The 21759-nt window shown below is 41.0% G+C and overlaps 1 protein-coding gene and 1 long non-coding RNA gene across 2 annotated transcripts in view; one reads left to right on the forward strand and one right to left on the reverse strand.

The window, feature by feature from the left end:
- The first annotated feature begins 3035 nt into the window (after positions 1-3035).
- On the forward strand, positions 3036-4516 carry LOC125017490. The gene is made up of 2 exons (XR_007113848.1): positions 3036-3138; positions 3277-4516. It is a non-coding gene; the product is annotated as an uncharacterized LOC125017490 (long non-coding RNA).
- A 118-nt stretch (positions 4517-4634) lies between these two features.
- Positions 4635-21759, reverse strand: part of man1a2 (mannosidase, alpha, class 1A, member 2) — a 130820-nt gene continuing 113695 nt past the window's right edge. The window contains exons 10-14 of the mRNA XM_047600742.1: positions 17005-17120; positions 15170-15389; positions 12770-12942; positions 8833-8948; positions 4635-5639 (exon numbers count right to left, since the gene is read on the reverse strand). Of these exons, the coding sequence (XP_047456698.1) occupies positions 5504-5639; positions 8833-8948; positions 12770-12942; positions 15170-15389; positions 17005-17120 (761 nt within the window). The 3' untranslated portion in view covers positions 4635-5503. The remainder of the gene's footprint in view (positions 5640-8832; positions 8949-12769; positions 12943-15169; positions 15390-17004; positions 17121-21759) is intronic.

Raw genomic sequence — 21759 nt, forward strand, 5'->3', positions numbered from 1 at the left:
TACGTGCCAGATGGGAGCAGTGTATTTGTTTTGTTTAATTTTCCAGTTGCCACCCAGGGTTTACCTTAAAGGGAAATGAAGCACTCAAATCAGGTAAAAAGCATTTTGTAGATGGAGTTCGGCTCTTATCAACAATATATAACACTGATGACACATGACGGTGAAACATAGATGGTTTTAGTCAGATATATTTGTTTTATATCTCATTTTAACACAAGTTTCCAGCTAGCTTAGCTTATCCGCTACATACAAACAGGGTTTCTGCTCAGACAAACATGGTGATACATGAGAGGCCACGTTTACACCAAAACTATTTTTGGGTGAAACCACATAAGTCTTGCACGTTTCTGCCAAACGTCATGACCGATCAGGATTTTTCGGTGACTGGAACCTTTTATAATCCAGGTCCAAGGGTGAAAAAGAAAAATACGGAGTTTCTTTTTCTTTCCATTCCTGTGAACGCCTGATACGAACATGATGATGTCATCGCCCCGACATGTCGTAACAACAACATCAATGATGGACCACAGGCTAGATATCGACTCTTGTTGGCTGGCTAGGTCCAATATATGCGGTTGTTTCACCACTACGATGAGCTAAAAAGGATTAAAGACTATAATCCTGGCTGTATGTTTGTATACGATGCTCCGCCTCTTCTTATTATCATTATTTTGACTGGAGTCTGGGATATGTACTAGAACCTTTCTACAGCTAGATGCGGGTTTGCAAAGGATCCATCTTTACGGAGAAATTCCTGAAATGACTCCAAGGAAAACCAGAGAGAGAGAGAGAAAAAAGTAGTTTTGGTACGTGTGGTTGTGGCCTAAATGGTCCAGGTCTGACCAGATGGAGTCTGAAACGATGCCATCGGTGAACAACAGCCTCACTGACTCCAGGTAGTTTTAGCCAAAACGCTCTTCTCACCACTTCTTCACCTCTTAGTGGCTCCACGGCTCGGTTTACGTGCCACATCGGTTCAGAAGCATAACCAGCAGGATTTATATTGTTCTTCTCTGTTGGTGGTCAGAGGGATCCAGCCAACCATCTGACATATTTGATTACTTCAAAATGGTGACTCTCCAGCAGGCGAGCCAGGTGGAAATGACCAAAAATAAACTTCTTAAATCTTTGACTTTTGCAACTGCTGTTTTGGTCCGGCTTCCCTTGGAAAGTTGTTCATTGTTTCTCAGCAACATCAACCTAGAGCTTATTTAACTGGGAAGGCCTCAATCAACAGGACACTCAAAAATGTGACCTGCTGATGGAGCCAGAAGAAAAGTTGGCGGATGTGTTAAATCGGTGGTCGACTGTGCATCCTCTGGGGACCATGCACGTCCAGAGTAAACGTTTGGACAATTCACAAGATAAATGAAAAATAAATCCGAACTTCTGGCTCAAAAATAAATGGGATTCATCATCGGGGAACCATGAATGTCCAAAGACTTGGTGAAAATTCAAAGGTGATATAATATATGAGAAAGAAAAATAAAATATAAAAAATAAAAAATAAAAAATAAAGTGATGGAGCTGATGGTGCAACAGTAAAAGTTAGAGGACTACTTAGAGGAAACTGTTATCATCATCACTGGGAAACCACAAATGTGCAGAAGTTTGAGTTTTCTTTCTTCAAGAAAAGTTTGGTGGAGCCCTGAAATAACTAGTATCATGTGGGGACCATGAATGTTCAGAATTTAGCTCCAGTCCAGTCAATGTTTGGATCATTTACAAGATAAGTTCAAATATTGTGACCAAACGGTGTTTAAGGCAAAGTCAATGGGTGAATGAAGTTATGAGTGTTCATCATCTGGGGACCATGAATGTCCAAAATCGTTCATCGATAGAAATAATTAAAAATGCAACTATTTATACAAAAAGTCAGACAACAACCAAAGTCATTAGTATTCATCCTGTGGGGATCATGAACAATAGACCTTTAATCGAAACATCTCAAACAAAACGACAGTCTCCTGGTTTCCGTTTCACTTTTCGTAACATCTTTATTGAATTTGTGTCTCAGTTTTAAACATATTTACAGATACTTTAATTTTAATTCTTTCTTTTATTTATTTATTTATTTATTTTTTTTTAGTTCAGTAAAAATACAAATACAGAACACTCAGTTTTTGAAAATCAGAGTCGCTCCCAGCGACTTGACGTCTGCCCTGGTTTCACCTCGGGCCTCCTCCTTCGTTAGATATGAGCGGCGGTGGAGTCAGAGGAGTGTACAGCAGCGATGAGGTGGAGAGGACGGATGGAGGAAGGACAGGGTTCAGATAATATGTTTGAACAGAACCAAAAAAAACAAAAAACAAAAAAAACAAAAGATCTGGAGAACTGCCATCTTTCCAAAGATGTTTAAGCTTATTCCACGTCCTCGTTCTTGAGTTTCGGGCTATTCTCAGAACTGATCAAACACAGGAGGTGTTCTGAGGCTGCTCAGGCTTGTGGATATTAATCATCTCCAGATAAAATATTTTCTCATTAATGTCATGAGAGCAGTGTGATTTGATGGTTGGACATAAGAGCAGCAGATAGCGGCTCTATGAGGACAACTTTGGTCAAAAATGGAAAAGTTTAGTTGTGTTTTTTTTGTTGTGTACTGAGGGCAACATGTTATAAAATCTGCAAAAAGCTTTTTCAAGAAGCTTGGATTCTCGTCACTTTATATTTTTAATTACAAAAAAAAAAACAATTCAAGTGGAATTTATAGCCAAATGACATGTTAGAAAACACAAAGTGGACCAAGGCGTCACGTGTGGATTCAAAAGACAAACTCGGGGGCTTTACAAATAATTTTCAGAAGGTTTTTAGTTTTGCAGAGTCCGTTAGAAAACACAACACGATCACTGCACAGCTTCATCAATAAGTCCTTTGTCTTCATGGTTAAAAAATAATGGAAGTCAACACAGATTGTAAATAAAAGTCTCTTTAAACGGGCTTAGGGTTAGAATAAGTCCAAATCCTTAGGGTTAGGATAACCCTATAGCTAAGGGCTAACCTAAACCTAACCCTAACCCTAGGGTTAATCCTTAGGATTAATCCTTAGGGTTAGGATAAGTCCTAAATCCTTAGGGTTAGGATAACCCAATAGCTAAGGGCTAACCTAAACCTAACCCTAACCCTAGGTTTAATCCTTAGGTCGAATCCTTAGGGTTAGGATAAATCCTTAAATCCTTAAGGTTAGGATAAACCTATAGCTAAGGGCTAGTCTAATCCTAGGGTTAACCTAATCCTAACCCTAGGGTTAATCCTTAGGATAAGTCCTTAAATCCTTAGGGTTAGGATAAATCCTTAAATCCTTAGGGTTAGGATAAGTCCTTAAATCCTCAGGGTAAGGTTAACCCTAAAGCTCAGGGTTAACCTAACCCTAACCCTAGGGTTAACCTAACCCTAACCCTAATCCCATTAAAAGAAACTTTTATCACGTTATTTGTCTTCAGTCAGCACCACATCCTCTTCTCTCTTGACAAACTGTCTCCAACTGAGAAAAAATACGATCAGCATCTAAAAATCTCTCAGAATCCAGCTCCATCCACCGGAGTTTATTCCCATTTTCATTTCACGCTCAACATGTGTGTTTGCCTGACTTCTCGTAACCCTTGAGCCACATTTACGACACGGCGGCTGGTTCAGAGTCAGTTTGTTTTGGTCGGTTGCCAACGGGAGATTTTATTTATTTATTTATTTTTTTGATATATCGGAGCGATCCGAGCAGCGAATCCGCCTTTTGCGCTGGTTTCCAGAGACGTTTAATCCCTTACGGGATGAGGAGAGACTTACGGAAACCAAACAATCTCATTTATTTATTCATTAATTTTAAATTTTCAGAATTTTCCCAGCCTCAGTTTGAAGAGTTTTATGTTGGAGAAATCTGCAAAGCAGCTGGTGAAAACTTAAGCAACCGACACCAGAGGGGCAGGTTTGAAGCTACACACAGGGAATTTAAGGGTAAGTGGTGAGTAATATTAGATTTACGAGCAAATTAGATTTGAACGGATTATATAATAGAGTCTGAACCGTGAGAGCGGAGCTGCGTTCACACTTGCGACAGGAAAGTGCTGCAGCTCGGTTTCAGTCGGAGCTAATAAGCAGCACGAAGCCACAGAGAGAAGTTCAGCGCGATTCGAGTTTGTTTTTAACGCTCCGACAATGCGTCGACCAATCAGAATGTTCCTGCTGCTCGTAGTGTGAACGCAGCGTAACAGACCTGCGGGATTTCATAGTTTTCCCGTGTGCACGTCAGAGGTAGAGGTTTAAAACGGAGACAGAATATTCTTAAAGGTGGAAAAAACTGAGAACAACATGATGAGATTAATGCGATTCAGTAACTCAGTGGATGTGCAGAGAAATTCCTCTTCTTCCTGAACAAAGTGCGAGAACGAATGACGTTTGGCTGCTGGGCCTCATCTCTCATCTCACAATGGACGAGCTGAACATTTCTGATAGACGAAGAGTTTATAAGTTTGGGTTTCATTTGCAAAACGTGGAAAAATAATAAAAAAAAAACAAAAAAGAAAGCAGCAGCCGATCAGTTAGCTAGCAGCAGAGTGGTTGGGGGGGGCTCAAAAGATGTGGAGATGTGGAGGCGATGAAGTCCTGCTGCTTTACTATTCCACTAATGATGGTCCAGTTTTCTGAGTGGAGGAGGAGGAGGAGGAGGAGGAAGGGACTGTTGGCACAACTCATGATGATGTGAAGATCTGCTAACAGGTCGAAATTCATCTGATGAAGATTAAAGAGGAAGTGGACTAGGGTGGGGTGGGGTGGGGTGGGCTCTGATTCAACCCTGTGCCCCCTCCCACAAAAAAACAAAAACAAAAACTAAACATCTCATCAACAGACCCTGTAAAGTCCTCAAGTCTGTCTACTTGGAAAGAAAATCCATCAGTTCAGAGTTAAACCGATTGACTGATCCTTCACAACCCCCCGCCCCCATCCCTCCACGTGCACTCTCAGTGCCTCAGATTGAGTCAGTAAGGTGGAGGGGTGTTTGGGGGGTGGGGAGGTGGAGGCGTTTGGTCAAATAAAGACGAGAAAAATAATAGAAAACAAGCTGGGCCGAGCCTCGCGTCCGGAAGCTCTCACAGAGGAAGAGTTTGTTCAAATCCGACGAGAGGCTGAGCGGCGCACCCACCGTCCCCGTCCCGTTTAAGCAGAGAAGACACAGATCGACGAAGAGAGTCAAAACGTAGAAGAAGGAGAAGAAGAAGACGACGGAGAAGGAGAGCGGGGCCGACGAGTCCTCTCCCCCCTGAGCCGGAAGGAGCCGTCTCTCCGTCCTCCGGGTCACGTCTGCAGCCCAGAGTCTGAATGTAAGTTTGTCCGGTGTGTTGGTTGGTGGGTTGGTGGGTGGGTTGGTGGGTGGGTGGGTGTTTGGGCAGGCGGGCGGGCGAGTGGGTCGGACAGGTGGGTGGAGGTGGTGGCGTCCCCAAACCCCCCCCTCTACCCCCACCTCTCCCCAGGTGCTATGGCGGCAGAAGAGGACGACGACGTCCTGGTCCGTCTACCGATGAGCCGGCTCGCTGCCGGGGAGGGTGATGTTGCCCAGGTGGAGGACGGGGAGAGGGTGAGCCTCCGTGTTGAAGACCCAGCTCTCAAACGGCATCAGGTCGTCGCTGGAGAACAGCAGGTAGAGATACCTGAGGGAGGGGGGGTGGACAGAAAACATGATTTAGATGCAGATAATCCCAGAAGAACCTCAGAGAAGAACGTTTACTGCTGTTGTTACTTTTACTTCCTGGTTCAGATCCGTTGTTTTAAAGCAGTTTCACATAAACTTTATTTTCCAACAAGACGGTTAAAAAAAAAATTGATACAAATGTGTGACGAGTTCAGTCAGCTGAGATGAAAAATGAATCTTGATGCCCTCTGTAACCAGCAGAGGGCGTAATGTAGTTTTGAGTTCGGTGACTCATAAGTCGCTGTCAGAGGGAGGAGGTGTGATGATCTTCAAACTGATTTTAAGATATAGAAACACTGACACAAACTGTGTAGATACCGTTGTGTTTTACAGGGAGGATCAGTTTGTCACCTGTTTTATTTATGTGCCCGTGTTTGTGGTTTTGGTTGAACCACAAATGATAAGAAATATCCAGAACGTCATCATTTTATTTGGAAGATTCTTCATACACAAATGCAGATGGACAGATAGAGAAAGATCTAAGATCAAAACTGATTTTTATTTTTTATTATTTACATTGTTTATAAGGACTGAAGCAGCCAAAACTACTGGAATCTGCAAGGACCTGAAGAAATAGCTTTTTGTTAATATTTGCCTTGACAGCCCCATGTTTTATTTTAATTTAATTTGTGTTTAATTTATGTAACGGAGTATGTTTACTTGAAGACATTTTATTTATTTGTATTAGTCATTTATTTATTGTGATGTGGGATTTGTTTTAAAGATCTAGTTTTTTTTTTTTTCATTATTTTGTTGTTAAGATAAAATATAACTTTTAAGAAGTTGTATTGCACAGTTTATGCTGCCGCAGAGAAATAAGAAGGAATTCTCTATAATTTGATGAAGATAAAATGTTATTTGTAGTTTTTATATGTCTAAATGTTTTTTTTTTTAATGTGCTTTCATTGCAGAGTTTCGGTTCTGAAGTTACATCCCACCTCAGAAATGTGTTAGTTTTGTCTGAGAAATAGTTTATTTTCAGCCATAATTTATCCACAAACTCATTCTGTTAAAATCCTGCTGCCATCGAGGAGTGTTGTTGCTATGAGGTGGGGTGGGGGGTGTCTGGTCTGGTCTGGTCTCGGTGGGTGCTACATGTCTAAGTAACATCCACATGAATGAATGTCAGCTCCAGACGTTGCCTGGTCTGCACAGTTTTTTGCATAAAAACTCAAAAAGAAGAGTCCAGATTTAGAAGTTTTAAAGGTTCGGATGTTGGATGTGTGGATCAGGGCGACTGGCAGCCAATCAGAGGCCTGTTTGAGTGTGTTGCTTTGATGTGATTGGCCGGCAGCCAGCAGGGACTGAGAGCAGATACCATTCAAATGTCATCATCTCTGAGAGTTACCAGCCAGCGTGGCTGACCTTTACCGACTCACACAGCACAAGACAAATTTTACTGGCATTTCAGGCTCTGAGGAAGATCTTCTCATATATATTAAAGTAAAAACTGGAGGGCCGAGAAGTAGCTGCATGCTAATACAGGATGCGTCTGATTATTATTCACGGAGCTGCCAGCAGAGGGAACCAGAGAGCCACATGTTTTCCATCTGGGCCACAGGCTGCATTCAGAGCCTCTTCATCCATCAGTGATGATGATGATGATGATGTTCCACTGCTTTCACTAATCAGACACACTCAAACATCATGTGGCTATAAACAGAGCTCCATGTCTGCCCACTGTGGGGCTCTAATAGAGAGAAGAAACAACAGATGGCTGCGCGTTAACCTGTTGTTGCCTCTGACAGACGGAGCAGAAGCAGGTTTTACTTCAGTTTAATTAAAGGTTTATACAGAAACACAAAGTATTTATAATACAGATGAATGGATCATTTTATCTAAACAGCCATGATGATATTTTTTCTACATATTATTGTGCCTATTTCTTTTTTTAAGAATAAACTTAAACAGCAGACATCTGTCAGTCAAAGCAGCCACGCCCTTAATTATTCATGAGCTTTCATATCATATTCACAGGTTAATTATTGACACATGAAGAAATTAGCTATAGAGCCCAGAAACATGTTTATTTCTGCTGTAATGTTGAAGGAATTTCTTTTCCTTTTTTTCTGTGACTTTGTTATAAATAAAAATAGAATAAAAATAACTAAACTAAAAGGCGACTTCTCAAAAAAACTGTCACTTGAACACATGTCAGTGTAATACTGACTACTTAAAATGACTGAAATCATTGTTTAAAAATGTATTTGAGTGTGTTGTAATGTTTTAATTTGTCCATTAACATGGAAGGGGGTGGAGCCTATGACCTATACTGTAGCCTGCCACCAGGGGGAGCTCCACTCGCTTTGGCTTCACTTTAGTGCAGTGGTCTTCAATGTTCTCTCTTTTTTTTTTTTTCAGGCCAGGGACCCTCAAACTATTTATAAGCAGGGACGCCCTACATACTATACGTGTTCTATATTAAAGTAGTTCTATTTATAAATATATTATTATTATCATTTCGCATTCAATACTAAGGTAATATTTTATTGCAACAGTGCGGTGGCTGAACGAGCGACTTAATTTATCCCTTTACTAAAAAATGTTAGATTCATGTTAACGTGCATTTAAAGAAGTTTAAAAAATATATGAAAAATGTTTAATCAACCAAAGACTTTGAGACGCCGCTGTAGTACCTCCGCTGATCCCTGTTTAAGACCTACGCTTTAGAGCACAGGCGTCAAACAGCAAAGCAGCCACAAGGTGCAAAAATTACGTTGAAGACACTAACTGCAATTCTTCCAATAAAAGTAACAGCTACTCCTGAGGTTCACACAGTTTTAGTGACAGTTGTGAATATAACACAACACCGAGACCTAGAATTATATAAAAAAAACACTTATTTTTCTTAAGAAATGCTATTATTTATAGGTTAATTAATGTTGTGTTACTGGTGCGGACTCCTTGAGACCAAACTGGCCCCTGAACGAGTTTGACCCCCTGGTTCAGAGCAGCTGTCATGAAGTCCACCGTTTCCAAAGTGCACGGCATTTTTTTTATATTTTTTTTAAAAGAAAGATGTAAAATATGAAAGAGAAATTACTGCAATCACTTTCACCGACAAGCCCTCTGAATCAGCCGTCCCACCGAATCACAAAAGTGATTAATTAATCAACAAATGGTTCACACGTCGTGGTAATTAATCAGCTTACTTGAGCGTCTCGGCCAAGAAGAAGCTCTGCTGCACGTCGTCGTAGGTCGGGTTGGACGAGTAGACGTCCTTCACCCCGGAGAAGCCTCCACTCACCCTGCAGTATTTATCGATGGCCTGGAGGGAGGGAAATAAAAAAGTATGGTCAGAAATAAAAAAAGAAAGGAAAAATAAAAGGATCATCATCAGGAAAATGAAGCAAAGAGAAGAGGTGGGGGAGGAGAGCACAGTTTTAATAAGCTTACAAAAGCTGTAATGAATTTCTTTGCCTGTGAGAGATTAGAGTGAGTCCTAGGGAGGAAGCAGCCGCCGCACAAAATATAAAAGATTACCACAAACGCTTCCTTCCCTGCATTTACATTTCTCAAATTTTGTCTTTTCTCACACAAAGCGGCTTCGTAATGACAAACTCGTTCGTCTCCTATTATGCTGCAGCCAAAGGAAGCAAAATAAAAGCTTTTTGAAGCCCGTGTTCATTCTTTAAAATCTCCTCACCGAGTTGTGTTGTCGCCTTCTCGTCTGCACGTTTCCAAATGATACCGTCTTCTGCTTTTATATGTTGTTTGTGTTTCCTGGCTCAAATTACAACATTAAATAAAAAGAAAAACACTGATACTTGTTTTTTGTTTGTTTTGCTGATTCTTAAGAAAGGAATAGACATTCAGTATGTTTACATGCAAACGAAACAAATTAGTGCCTTAATTGGACTTTAACTGGACAACTTAAGTGGATGTAAACACGTTACTCGGACTAATATCAGAGTTCTCCTTATCCGACTAAGACGCCCAGTTAATGAGACTGGAAATCTATTTTCTCTGACTTGTATACACCTTAATCTGACTTTAACCGGACAACGTGTGTGTGCACATGCTCCACAACTGCTGTGCTGGTGTATAACATCCAAGGAAGGCCGTCGCAGAGGAAGAAGAAGGTAAACTGAGCTGGTAGAAGAACCACCTGAGGGATATAGCGCCATCTATCCGCACACATTACGTATGAGATTAAAAAGCTGAACTATTATCCATCTAGTTGTTGTTTGAAATGCCGGTCTGACACATGAACGACTCTTGTTTATTATACAACGTAGGTCAACCAGACAGGGAGCTGTATTAACCCGCTGGCAAGACACATATCGCCACCTAGTGTGGGGGAGGAGCACTCAAACTACGTGATACCACTAATCAATCTAGTTTTAAGAGCTGCAATGACAGAGTTATAGTCATTGACACTGATATATATATACATATATGTACACATATATATTGTGTAGTTCTCCCTTGTTGCCTCCAAAACTGTTTTGACTGTTGACTGTTTTCAGAGAGTGGACATGGTCCTTCTGAGCGCGTCCTGTGGTGTCTGGTGACAGGATGTTGTTAGTCTTTAGGTCTTTAATTAAGGGAACTGCATTCAAGGTCAAATCCCAGCAACAATAGACTGAAAAACAGAAGAAGAACGTGGGATACCTCCACCATCACATCACCCTTTTTATTTTTGTTTTATTTAGTTGTTTTCTGTAACTGTAAAATAAAATAAACCAGAGGAAACATGACTTGGTCGGTTTATTTGAGGATGTTTTCTCCAAACGGCTTCTTCACTTCTGAATAATTAGTGCAGAGTTTAGGTTTTTTTTTCAGGTGTATGTGGCCGTTAGAGTTAATTAGCCAAAAGTGGCATTAGGTAAAGTTTATTTATTTATAAGCATCACGTAAAAATGTTAAGCTGCTTCTCCACATTCATATTTATTTCATGTGACTGAAAAGGGTTTTGTCCTCGAGTGACTGTTTTCTTTGGAGTTTGGACATATTTCCTGTCATTCATGGGCCGCTGGGCTGCGTCTGCCCTTCTCCATTCACACGAGCCGAGAGCATCCTCGACTACGTCTGGACGATTAAACGTTTAAACGTGAGTCATGAGGAGAGAAACCCTCAGTATCCAGTTTGGGCTACTGTACTCGTACATTTAGAGCATCACAACAACAACAACACACACGTCTCAGGACCATCTGGTCCAAATACACGATCTGATAAGCAGAGATGTGCGAATCCATCCAGAAATATCTGATCTAGACGTGTTTTTATTTTTTAGAATCTATCTTCACATCTATAATCAATTCTAAAAAAGTAAAAAGGTAGAAGGAGCAAAGGGAAACGCCTCCACACCTGAGACAGACCTCTATGATGGAGGCCCAGGGTTTCTGTACAGTCTTAAATATTATAATCCCAATTTAAGGCCTTAAAAATTAGGTCATACGATCATATTTTGCATTGGTCTTCAATTACATTTAGTCAAGTCTTAAATCTTTACGTCCATTTATTACCATGTCATTAAGAGTGTGAGCGGCTCTTGAGTTTATTTATTGTATTGGACCCATTTAAAAAAGCTGTTTTTCTTACTTATCCAACTGTGGGGAACACGGTGAGCGACAACATTTCTCATAGGAGGACAATGAGCTGCAAATAAGCTGCGATAAAACCTAAAACTTAACGTCCCCATATGAGGACGCAGGGTCTCAGGAGGTTAAAATGACACAAAAATAAGTTCCATAAATTGTGCAACGTTACCTCAGACTGAAACATCTGTATCGATAGAGTGAACAGAAATACAGCTGCAGGAGAGCAGCATTAAATCAGAGCAGATGTTTATTAGTGGGTCTGTGTGATGCTAAATAACTGAAGGGAGGAGATGAACCTTTCAGCAGCAGCTTTTCAGTGTCACTCACATCCAGTACGATCACACAAGCTCATAGACACTCTGGGAAAAAAAGCAAAAAAACAAAACAAAAGCGATTTTGTTTCCCTGCTTGAAAAAAAAAAAAAGAGGGTTCGGAGGTGACAGGAAGATTGGCAGCGGGGGGGAAAAACACAGAGTGAAGGAGACGAGCAGACCAGCGGAGACTGATGAAGAGGAGTCTGTTGTGTAGAAGGTGAACTCTCTAATCCTCCGTAGGTGGAGGAAATAAAACAGGGGAGTTAAAGGGATAGAGGCGGCTTTCATCTCTGCTCTATTTCTCTATTTCCATGAAGCTTTTTATATTAAAGCACAGAAAGAAGGAACTTATAACAGCTGAAAACATTTCACAGACACAACCCCAACAAGCACCATGTTGTGTGTTTGCTCTGCAGAACTGGAGGAGAACAGGAGGAACCTCATCACTGCTCAGGTTAGACGGTAGTTTACCAACCTCATTACTGGATGATTTTAATTTAATCATCAAGTTCTCTGACACTGTTTATGTACTGATCCTCTTTTCTTATTGTTGTACGTCTAAATAAATAAAAAATGATCATTCTGTCTGATCTTTCCGGTATTTTTCATATAGTTTTTAATGTGTTTGTGTTATGTATTAGCTGTCCCTTTATTGTTTATGCTTATTGTTTTTAATTTCTCCAAGGTATTTGGGATCAGTAGGACCAGGAAGTAATAGTTTTTGAAAAACAAAAACAATGTCCTCATATGTGGACACTGGATCCCAATGTGTGACAAAATATGAAACTGTTTATTTTAATACCTGAACATGACTGTGCAATGACAGAACAATGAAGTCCCAACGTCCTCAAACGAGTACTGCTAATGAGCGACATTGTAGCTTGTTGCTATTGATAAAATTAGTTAAATTTAATATCAAACGAAAGAATAAATAAATAAGTTTTAACCGTAAAATTTGATTAGGTTTTGTCCCTCGTCCACTTTTGTCCTGTGACTGTTTTTACTCACTTGTGTATTGACCCTTCGCTACCACTAGATGGCAGACTAAAATGTCCACTAATGAGGACAACGGGTTTAAATGATGTAAGATGCAATAAAACCTAGAATGACACGAAAATAAGTTCCATAAAATGTGCTAATCGTCTGTTTTTTCTTTTTTGTGCGACCTGAACTTGTTTCGTGTCCTTAATCCCAGCAGATCGGATCTGAACTGAACGGAGGATGATCTTTACCTGCGCCGCCTCCCAGCCCCACTGCCGGTACTTGGGGTCGTGGGTGAACCTCCACATGTACCAGTAGGTCTCGATGACCTCCGGACGCAGGATGTAGTACTTCTCGTTCTGCCGGACGGCCACCGCCTCCAGGCCGCTGTCGAACTTGAAGGCCTCCGGGCCGAGCTTCAGCACTAGAGAGGAGGAGGAGAAGAAGAAGAAGAGAAAAGAGGATTAGGAGAGGTGGTAGTGAAGGTGAAAAGAGGGCGGAGGAGAGGAATCAGAGGAAGGAAGGTGAGGGGATGAAGAGGATGGCGATGAAAAAAGGGAAGAGGAGAGTGGGAGTGGGAGGGGAATTAATAAAGACTCTGATAAGAGGGAGAAAGGAAGAAGGAAAGAGTAATTAAGGGTTGAAAAGAGGAGATAAACATTATCTCTGGCTCCTTGTTTGTGTTGCTGGTTCGGCTGCTGGTGATTACAAGTGTGTGCTGATATGAGTTGGTGAGTGTGTGTGTCGCACGTATAAGCAATAAAAACATCCCACACACTGATTTCTCCGGCTTTTAAACCAGTGTTTCCTGCAGATTAACGGTGACAGACACGTAGAGGCCTGATTTACTAAAGGTGTGAATTTAACTCGGTTAGTTTGGTTTAATCAATATGAAGATACGGATACGCAAAATATTGATAGATAGATAATTTATTCATCTATTTAGCAATTTATTAACCATTTCTATGGAGCCCCTAAGAGGACATGGGGCACGAGATGGGAAGAAAAAAAATACTTGAAAAAATATCAATAATAGCCCCAAAAACAAAACCAAAAACAAATTCATTAGAAAAAACTGATTTAAAAAAAAAATAAAAAATTGTCGTCTTAAGAGTGGTTCTTAGATCAACAATGTCGTTAAATTAAAAAGTATCTAAGTTAATGAAGATTGCGTTTGTTTAGTATTTTGAGTGGTTTGCAGTTCTTCTTCTGTGGTTTGTAGACGTCTTAAACATCTTGGGTGGAGAAGCTGTGAATAGATTATTTAGCGCTGTGTGATTTACCAGAGCTGAAGCTGGTTGGTTGTTTTTTGTGTCTATATTTAGTCTGAAAGCCAAGTCTTAACTGGCACCTGTTTTATTTGCTGAGCTTTTATTATGAGCCATTTGTTCTTCTTCTTATGTCTTTCCATCTTTTCTTAATTTCATTCTCCCCACAGCGTTGACCTTTTTTGAAATCTGTTCATAATTCTAACACCGTACATATTTTAGACAATACTTATTTATTTATTTTATTTTATCTCTCGTTTTACTTGTGGTTTTTAAGAGTGTTTCTAAGCTACTGTGACAAAGTAATTTCCCTCATGGAACATTAAAGTCACAGGTAACCTCCTGTATTATTAGGTTTCTCCTGGTTATGTTACATTTTCTTTGCTTTACCTCCTTAGATCGACTTCCTCCTTTACAGTGTATATTATATTATATTATATTACATTACTTTATATATATACAGATGTATGTCTTTTATTGATTATAGAATTATGAGTCTTTTAATCTGACTCTCTGAACAACTGCACAAGAGTTCCTATGTTTGTACGTATATATGGCAAATAAAATTTCTTTCAAAATATGTAAATATGTAACAGGGCGGGCCTCCACCACCAACGACACGCAAACCTACACGCAATATATAAGTGTGCGCGTGCAACTTAGCAGAGCAGAGCCCCACGTTTGGGATGTGAATGAATCAGGCCCTAAGAGTCTAATGAAAAGTCTGAAACACGTACGTCTTTATCAGCTCCCATAAACGCCTGCTCATTAACTGACAGGACCAACTTTAGACGGCCTGACCGCCGCTATCAAATCCCCCCCGGCCTCACCTCTTCCCTCCTCTTCCCTCCTCCTTCGCCGTCTTCATTTGTTGCCACGGCAACCTCCCCCTCTTTGTCTGAACCACCTCACGATTTCTGTCCACACACACAGACACACACCTACACTGATCTCACGCTGCCTGGTGTTTCTTCCCAGGATGAGAGGTGTATTTCTGCCCCCTGTCCTCAGGTGACTTGTCCCTAATAATTTATAATAATTACAGAGGACGTCCTTCGATCTTAATCCCACGTTAAATCAACCGGTCGGGTTTCTCCAAACACGGCCGGTTCTCTGACGTTACTAGTCGATGTAAATTTTAGTAGCGAAGCTAAACAATGAAAAAACAACCTGTTCCCAGATTGAGGTTCGGTCAAGAGCAATGAACCAGATAAGAGCTTCTATTATTTTTACTGCCGTTTTGCCTCGGGGATATTGTTTTTTACAAACTGGGCTGCAGCTTTCCTCTTCCTTCTGCTGTCATAGTGAGAACAACATGAGACTAATGTGATGTTGTATCTGTGCATCCAGTGTGTTTGTGATATCCGTGCACGCTGTATGTACCCGTCCTGTCGTAGGACTCGTGGCAGGTGTGCGCGATCTCGGCCCCGAGCTGCAGGTAGTGTCCGGCCTTGTCGTCGGGCGAACCGTCAGCACCCAGCGCGAACATGCCGCCGGCGAAGCAGGCCAGGTGGCCCATCTTCCTCTCCAGGTGGCCGTTCTTCCACTCGCCGATGAACGTCAGGCCGCCGTTGGACTTGCGGATCAGGTGGCGCTCGATGGCCTGGAGGGAAACAGGGAGTCGGGGGTTTACTTTGAAACTGCGCTTGAGGTGAAGTGTGGACATTTGTAGAGATAAAAAAAAAAAGTAGAATGAAGTAGGTTCGTGTTAAGGTGACAGCTGAATATCGTGATAAGAACTGGTAATGGAAAAACCTCTTAAATGTCACAAAAACACTTTTATGTTCTCACGAGGAGGTTTTTCAGACCTAAGTGTGTTGCAAAATCCGGTAATATCAATACCGGGGCTGATATCAGTATTGATACTAGAGTGATGAGCTCAAAACACTTTTATCCACCTGTAGTAAAAGGTGGATATGGACAAAGTTTGACACTTAAATCACAGAATCACAGCAGCATCACACAACTGGACCTGATGCTGTTACTGAAATGCGTCTGTACTCTTAAGAGAAGACAATTAGACGGGATGCAGAACCACTTCATTGGCGGAAAACGTTTCCCTCTCTGAGCAATTTTTATATTTATTATTACACTGGTGAAGGATGAAGGGAGGTGCCCACTTGAAAACCCCAGTGATGTAACACGCTGCCTCCTGCTGTTGGCTAGGCTAGTTAGCAGGCGTCTTCTTGTGTTTTACTTCTGATTTTGGCAGAGAGGAGAGGTGTTGGTTGAAGTGTAGTTGCATGTCCCATCACTTTTGTTTTGTTTTGTTTTATGTTGCTAGTTAGCTGGTGTCTTGTTGTTGGTTGCTAGCTGGTAGCTGACTGCTAACTGCTAGCCTACTGGTTGGTTTTCCAGTCGGACTGGGCTTCTTAATGCTTTGCATTTAGCACAAGGAAATGTAACATCTTATTCTGTGTATTAATGAACGTTGCTTTCATTTACTTCTTTTGCTAAACTGACTTTGTGACTGACTTTACATTCCATTGTTACATTGTTATATCTATATTTTTGTTACATTGTTTTCATATTTTACACTAATGAAGTTTTCTCCAAAACTACTGTGTGTAGTAAAAGGTGAATTAGTTAATTTTTATACTGTAATTATACTTTATATTGCACTTAGTTTAAAGGTTTATTTGCCTCAAGTATTCGTCCTGTGTTTTATCATCTTAATATAAAATATAATCATCTAAGCTAAAGGCAAAATCAAGCTATTCCATGATCATCGGTATCAGTGATACTAATCCTGTATTTACTTTGTACTGGATTGATACCAAATCAGGAAATCCTGAGCTGCTCACCTGGGAGAGGATCTGATTGACTCCGACCAGGTAGAGACAGAAAAAAGAAGGTGGGACAGTAGAGAAGGAAGGAAATGAGGAGAAAAGGGAAGATGAAGAAGCTGAAGCACATAATAGTAGGTGATAAAGGATCCTTGGGAGTGTTTTTAGAGGTTGTTTATTGGGCAATAATTTTCTGCTGGTAGTGAAATAAATGTATGATCTAAAGAGAGATAAAAGACAGAGAACATAGATTTAAAGGGATAAGGACAGAAATGTGGAGAGAGGAGGGTGGACATGGAGCGCAGAGACGTGAAGACAAACAACTTTAAAGTTCAGCCATAAGTTCTGCCCTTCATCAGCTACAGACCACGACCGTCCGCCGTTTACTGAACCCAGTCTGTTCATGTGTAAAAACAGGACGTGGCTTCGTACCTCGATGGCGTCGTCGTAGGTCTTGCGAGCCTCCGTGTCGGTCTTGTCCGACATGAGCCACGCCTTCAGCAGGTACTCGTAGAAACTGTCCCCCAGTCCTCCAACCGAGGTGTGATCTGCAGAGAGAAGCGTTAGAAACACAAAGAAATCAGTGGAGGGAGAAAGTGTGACAAAGCACCAGAAAGAAACAAACAAAACAAAAAAAAGAAGAACACAGGAATGAGAAAGTGAATTATTCATGGTTGCCTCAAAGTCCTTGGCAGAACCCAACATATGGCATCGAAAGCATCAATTCAAGCCGTGGGTGTTTATGTTGTGTCTCCTCTACGTACACGCTCTATTGGCAGCGCGTTTCCTTTTTCTCTTTCTGTGTGCTCACATTTCAATGTCCCCAATCGTCCCCATCAAAGTTTACTCAGCTTTCGTGGCCGTTTTTTTTTTAAACGGGACGTCACACAGCGGAGATGGGACGCTGCCAGAGTCCAGCAGCGTCGGATCACGATAAGAAAACAATTAATTTTCTTCAGACGAGTTTAACGGGACTTTGTTTGAGGGGAAGTTTCACAGACGTGTAAAATACTATTAGCAAAGAGACATTCAGATCTGCCACAGTAAAGTGGTGGTGAGCACTGATGCTTACTCATTGTGGAGTTTGCATGTTCTCCCTGTGTCTGCGTGGGTTTGTTTTCTAGTTACTTCGACTTCTTCCCACCGTGCTGCTAGGTTCATTGGTGAATGGTTGTGTGTCTGTGTTAAATGTATTTAAACCATCAAAGTGAGCACAACTGGATCAGTTTGTATCCATGTAAGGTTTGTCGGCCATGTTTGACACAGAGAGACGGCTGATAACCTCGACTCTGAGGCATCTCGATCGATACAGTCGATGAACATGTGACGCAAACATTTATCTCAAAAAAACACTGTCCATAAACTTTGGTTGGTTCCTACCACTAAATTCTCCGTGCTGAGAGTGGGTTTGGAGCATCGGGTGAAACCAGTTGCAGAGGCATGATTAACGGTAATTTATTTACTTACTTATTTAACTTATTTTCTTACTTAAACCGACTTATTTAACTTAATTAACTTTATTTACCTACTTATTTTACTTACTTTGTTACTTTGCTTACTTCCTTAGTTTACTTTATTTAACTTATTTCATTGACTTAACTTTGCTTACCTATGTACCTTATTTTATTTACTTTCTTACTTTACTTACTTAGCCTGCCATCCATCCATCCATCCATCCATCCATCCATCCATCCATCCATCCATCCATCCATCCATCCATCCATCCATCCATCGTTAAGGGTCCATTCTGGCCCATGGTAAAGCAATTAAAAAGTGAAACAAAGGGAAAAGTTTTGGATTTGTTGTTATTAATAGCTTATTGTGTTATTGTGTTATTATGCTCCTGATCCATATTGGGTTTGATTCCCTTGCTTTAGGTGACAGATACAGACACAGTCGATGGAGCAGCATCAGTGTTGGTGGTATTTTCCATCTTCCTACATACAGGAGCAGTATTTTTATGTTCTGCTCATTTGGCTCTGAAACATTTGGGCTGGTGAATATACAAGCGTGTTACCAAGGCAACCAGAACCAGGAACATGGGCGGACAGGGTTTTATGATCTGAAATGTCTGGATGAGGGATCGTCAATCTTTCACTGATGAAAGTTTTAAGGTGTCGGCTGCAGGAACTTCACTCAGCTCGGACGACGCTGTGTCCGAGATTTTCTTCAGCCCCGTGTGATCACACCCGACGTCTGAGCAGATGCTTCGCGTCTCATCGTCAGTCAGGTTCTCTTCCGTATGTGATTAACATGCCCCGTAGGTAAATAAGGGGGATGCAAAAAGACGGGAGAAGATGAAAAAGTAATCGAGGCGATGAATTATTCATCTTTTGTCACAGAGACGAGCGCGGAACCCTCGCAAACAACCTTGGAGACTTTGCTGAGGGCAGCGTGTGCGTTCGCATCCTCAATTTGCATACGGGTGCTTGAGTTTATATATTTACAGGGAAAATGACAGCCAGCAACGGAGCACCAAATGTGTATGATTTAAAAAGAGCACGACAACACGTCTCCTCCTCGCTGACTGATACAGAATTACTGACATTTGGAAGGCAAAAATAAATAAATAGCTGAGATATTTTGAAGCTGAGCTCAGACTGCGGAAGCTTTACAATCTACCTGATTCTGAAGTCTGCTTCCACTAAACACACACAAACTTCACACACGACTTCTCTATAATCTCAACACATTAGGGGATATTACTGAGATCACCATGTCAGAGCCGGGAGCACTGAATGCACCACCTCATGTTATCCCGCAAGGAAACGGATGTAAACAAAGTGTAAACTGAGAAGCAAAAACTTTCTGTGAATCTACTGCAAACACCGATCAATGGAAAAGCTGGAGAAGAATTTGCTTTAACCTTGTGATAGTTTGTAGTGGAGGAAAAAATAGTGCATTGAAGAAAATGGTGCAGTCATGTAGTAGTATGCTAGCTAAACGCTAACCTAGAGAGCTACGATATTTACTGTAACTCGATAGACTCGTTCCTTTAACTGATTATTGATAAAGTAATAAATAAATAATCATTCATATATTAAATCCAAGCGTTTGCCACAAGGAAACACCATCCATGACTTTGACTAGTTTCTGCTTGAAAAATATAACCAATAGGCAACCGAAACCTGGAACATCCACCAATAACTGACCAATTTTACATGTGGACAAGCAGAGAAAGTGCATAAAAGAAAATGGTAGTGAGACTCAGTTTACATGATGTGTCCATCCAGGAGATATTTAAACTCTGGAGGTGAGATTTTAAGATGTCTAGAGTAGTATGCTAGTTAAACGTTAGCCTAGAGGGCTACAATGTGTACTGTAGCCTGACGACATCATCAAGCTTGTTCCTTTCACTGATTATTGTTAAAGTATTTAAGTAATGGTGCATATTTTAAATCCGAGTTCAGGACTCGTGGGGCAACACCTCCTCAAAAATCAGGGCCTAAAACTACAACCAAACTTAGGTGACACACTCGACAGACTCAACAAACCGACATGAATGGCCGGTGATGTTGTAGTGGTGGAGCTGGTGGAGCTGGACTCACTGAACACAGTGTCAGGACGGAGGATGGCAGCAAAATTAAAGAGCGTCCTGGAAAACTCCTTCCACCAACTCAGAACCACAGAACACATTTATTCCTGCCTGTAGCCATCAAACTTTATATCTCCTCCCACTGTGAGTGAGTGTTGGTCACGCTTTACAGTCTTAGCACTTCAGACTCTTGATATCTCTTTTTTTATTCTATTCACATTTGACTCTGTTCCCTTGTAACTGCCACATGATGGGAGCAACAGCAACAAACAATGTCCTTGACTGAAGTATATTCTGATTCTGATTAGGTAAAAACCATTTTCAAGCCTGTGAGGATTCCATTTTGGACTATTTTAGGAAACTACGACACATAACACGTGTTTTATGACATCAATAACAGAATTAGCAGAAGGTCCTGCAGCGTTTTCTGAGGTTATGACTTTTATTCACCAGTTAAAGACGCTTGTGTGTGTGGATTGTATTGCTTTCTTAAATGCAGCATAAAGTCTCATCTGAACATTTTATTTCCTCTTCTCCAAATGCCGCATCCACATTATCCCAACCAGAGTCCCAGAAGATCGCTGGTATACTTTCTATTCATGAGCCCACGGCACATCACCAACCGTCGTCTGGGGGCTTTCTCGCCAAATTAACCTTCTCTGCTAGCGAAGTGCTGTAAGTCGTGTACGGATACATTTGAATGTGGAGGAACATTATTATTACACCTTGGTGACAGTTCATGTGCTTTAGGAGCTAAAACCAGATGTAAAGTAACCAAGCAGTGGTTAAAAGATTCACCTTTGAGTCCGTTCTATGTTCCTGCCCTCGTGAGAAATCTAAAGTGGTTTATTTTACAAGAGAAATACTCAACCTCAACACTGGCAAATAAAAGACATTTCATTTCCTTTATAGGAGTGCGTAGTTGGGAGTAAAGACTTCTGAGCTCTTTATTTATTCTAAGCTGCTGCTCTGCAAGGACTAAGCTAAAAAGCAGAATTTTACAATTACAGAGGTGGATGACTGAATTCCTCAGAAAGACTTAAATTATCATCTTATCTTGTGACACAAAGGTCCATTAATAGAAGACTTACGTTATGTTTGGATTCCATATCTATCTGACCCTTTAAGACTTGAACATCTGCCTGGAAGTTACCCTCCTTGTCATTGAGGTCTTCCAGACAAAAGCACAACTTCCCAGTGTTCAGCCACACTTTGAATTTTCTAAATCGTGCAAACCATTGAGAGTTATGGTAATTCAAAGACAGCGTGCTTTAACAGGTTCGGTTTTAAAGGGTTAAAATGCTGAATTGACCAATGACATGGTGAACCATTGGAAATTTTATTGCACAATTTGTTTGCAAAGTTGCAAAAAGATCCTCTCCCTGCAGATTTATTGCATTGCAATTCATTATTAGTGAACTTTCTTACAAAAAAAAAAATGCTTAAAATACAACCAGATGACTGTGCTATGTCCAAAATGAAAGTGGCAGCAGTAACTCAGGAGGTCGTCCAATAACCGAAAGGTTGGCGATTCCATCCCGCCCTGTCCCTAGTCTGTACATTGTGTCCTTGGACAGGACACTCCGCCCACCATGCTCCACCTCGACACTGAACTCCACTGGTGTATGACTGTGGGTGAGTGATGTCTGGTG

The sequence above is a fragment of the Mugil cephalus genome, chromosome 12 (assembly GCF_022458985.1).
Source record: "Mugil cephalus isolate CIBA_MC_2020 chromosome 12, CIBA_Mcephalus_1.1, whole genome shotgun sequence".
Lineage (NCBI taxonomy): Eukaryota > Metazoa > Chordata > Actinopteri > Mugiliformes > Mugilidae > Mugil > Mugil cephalus.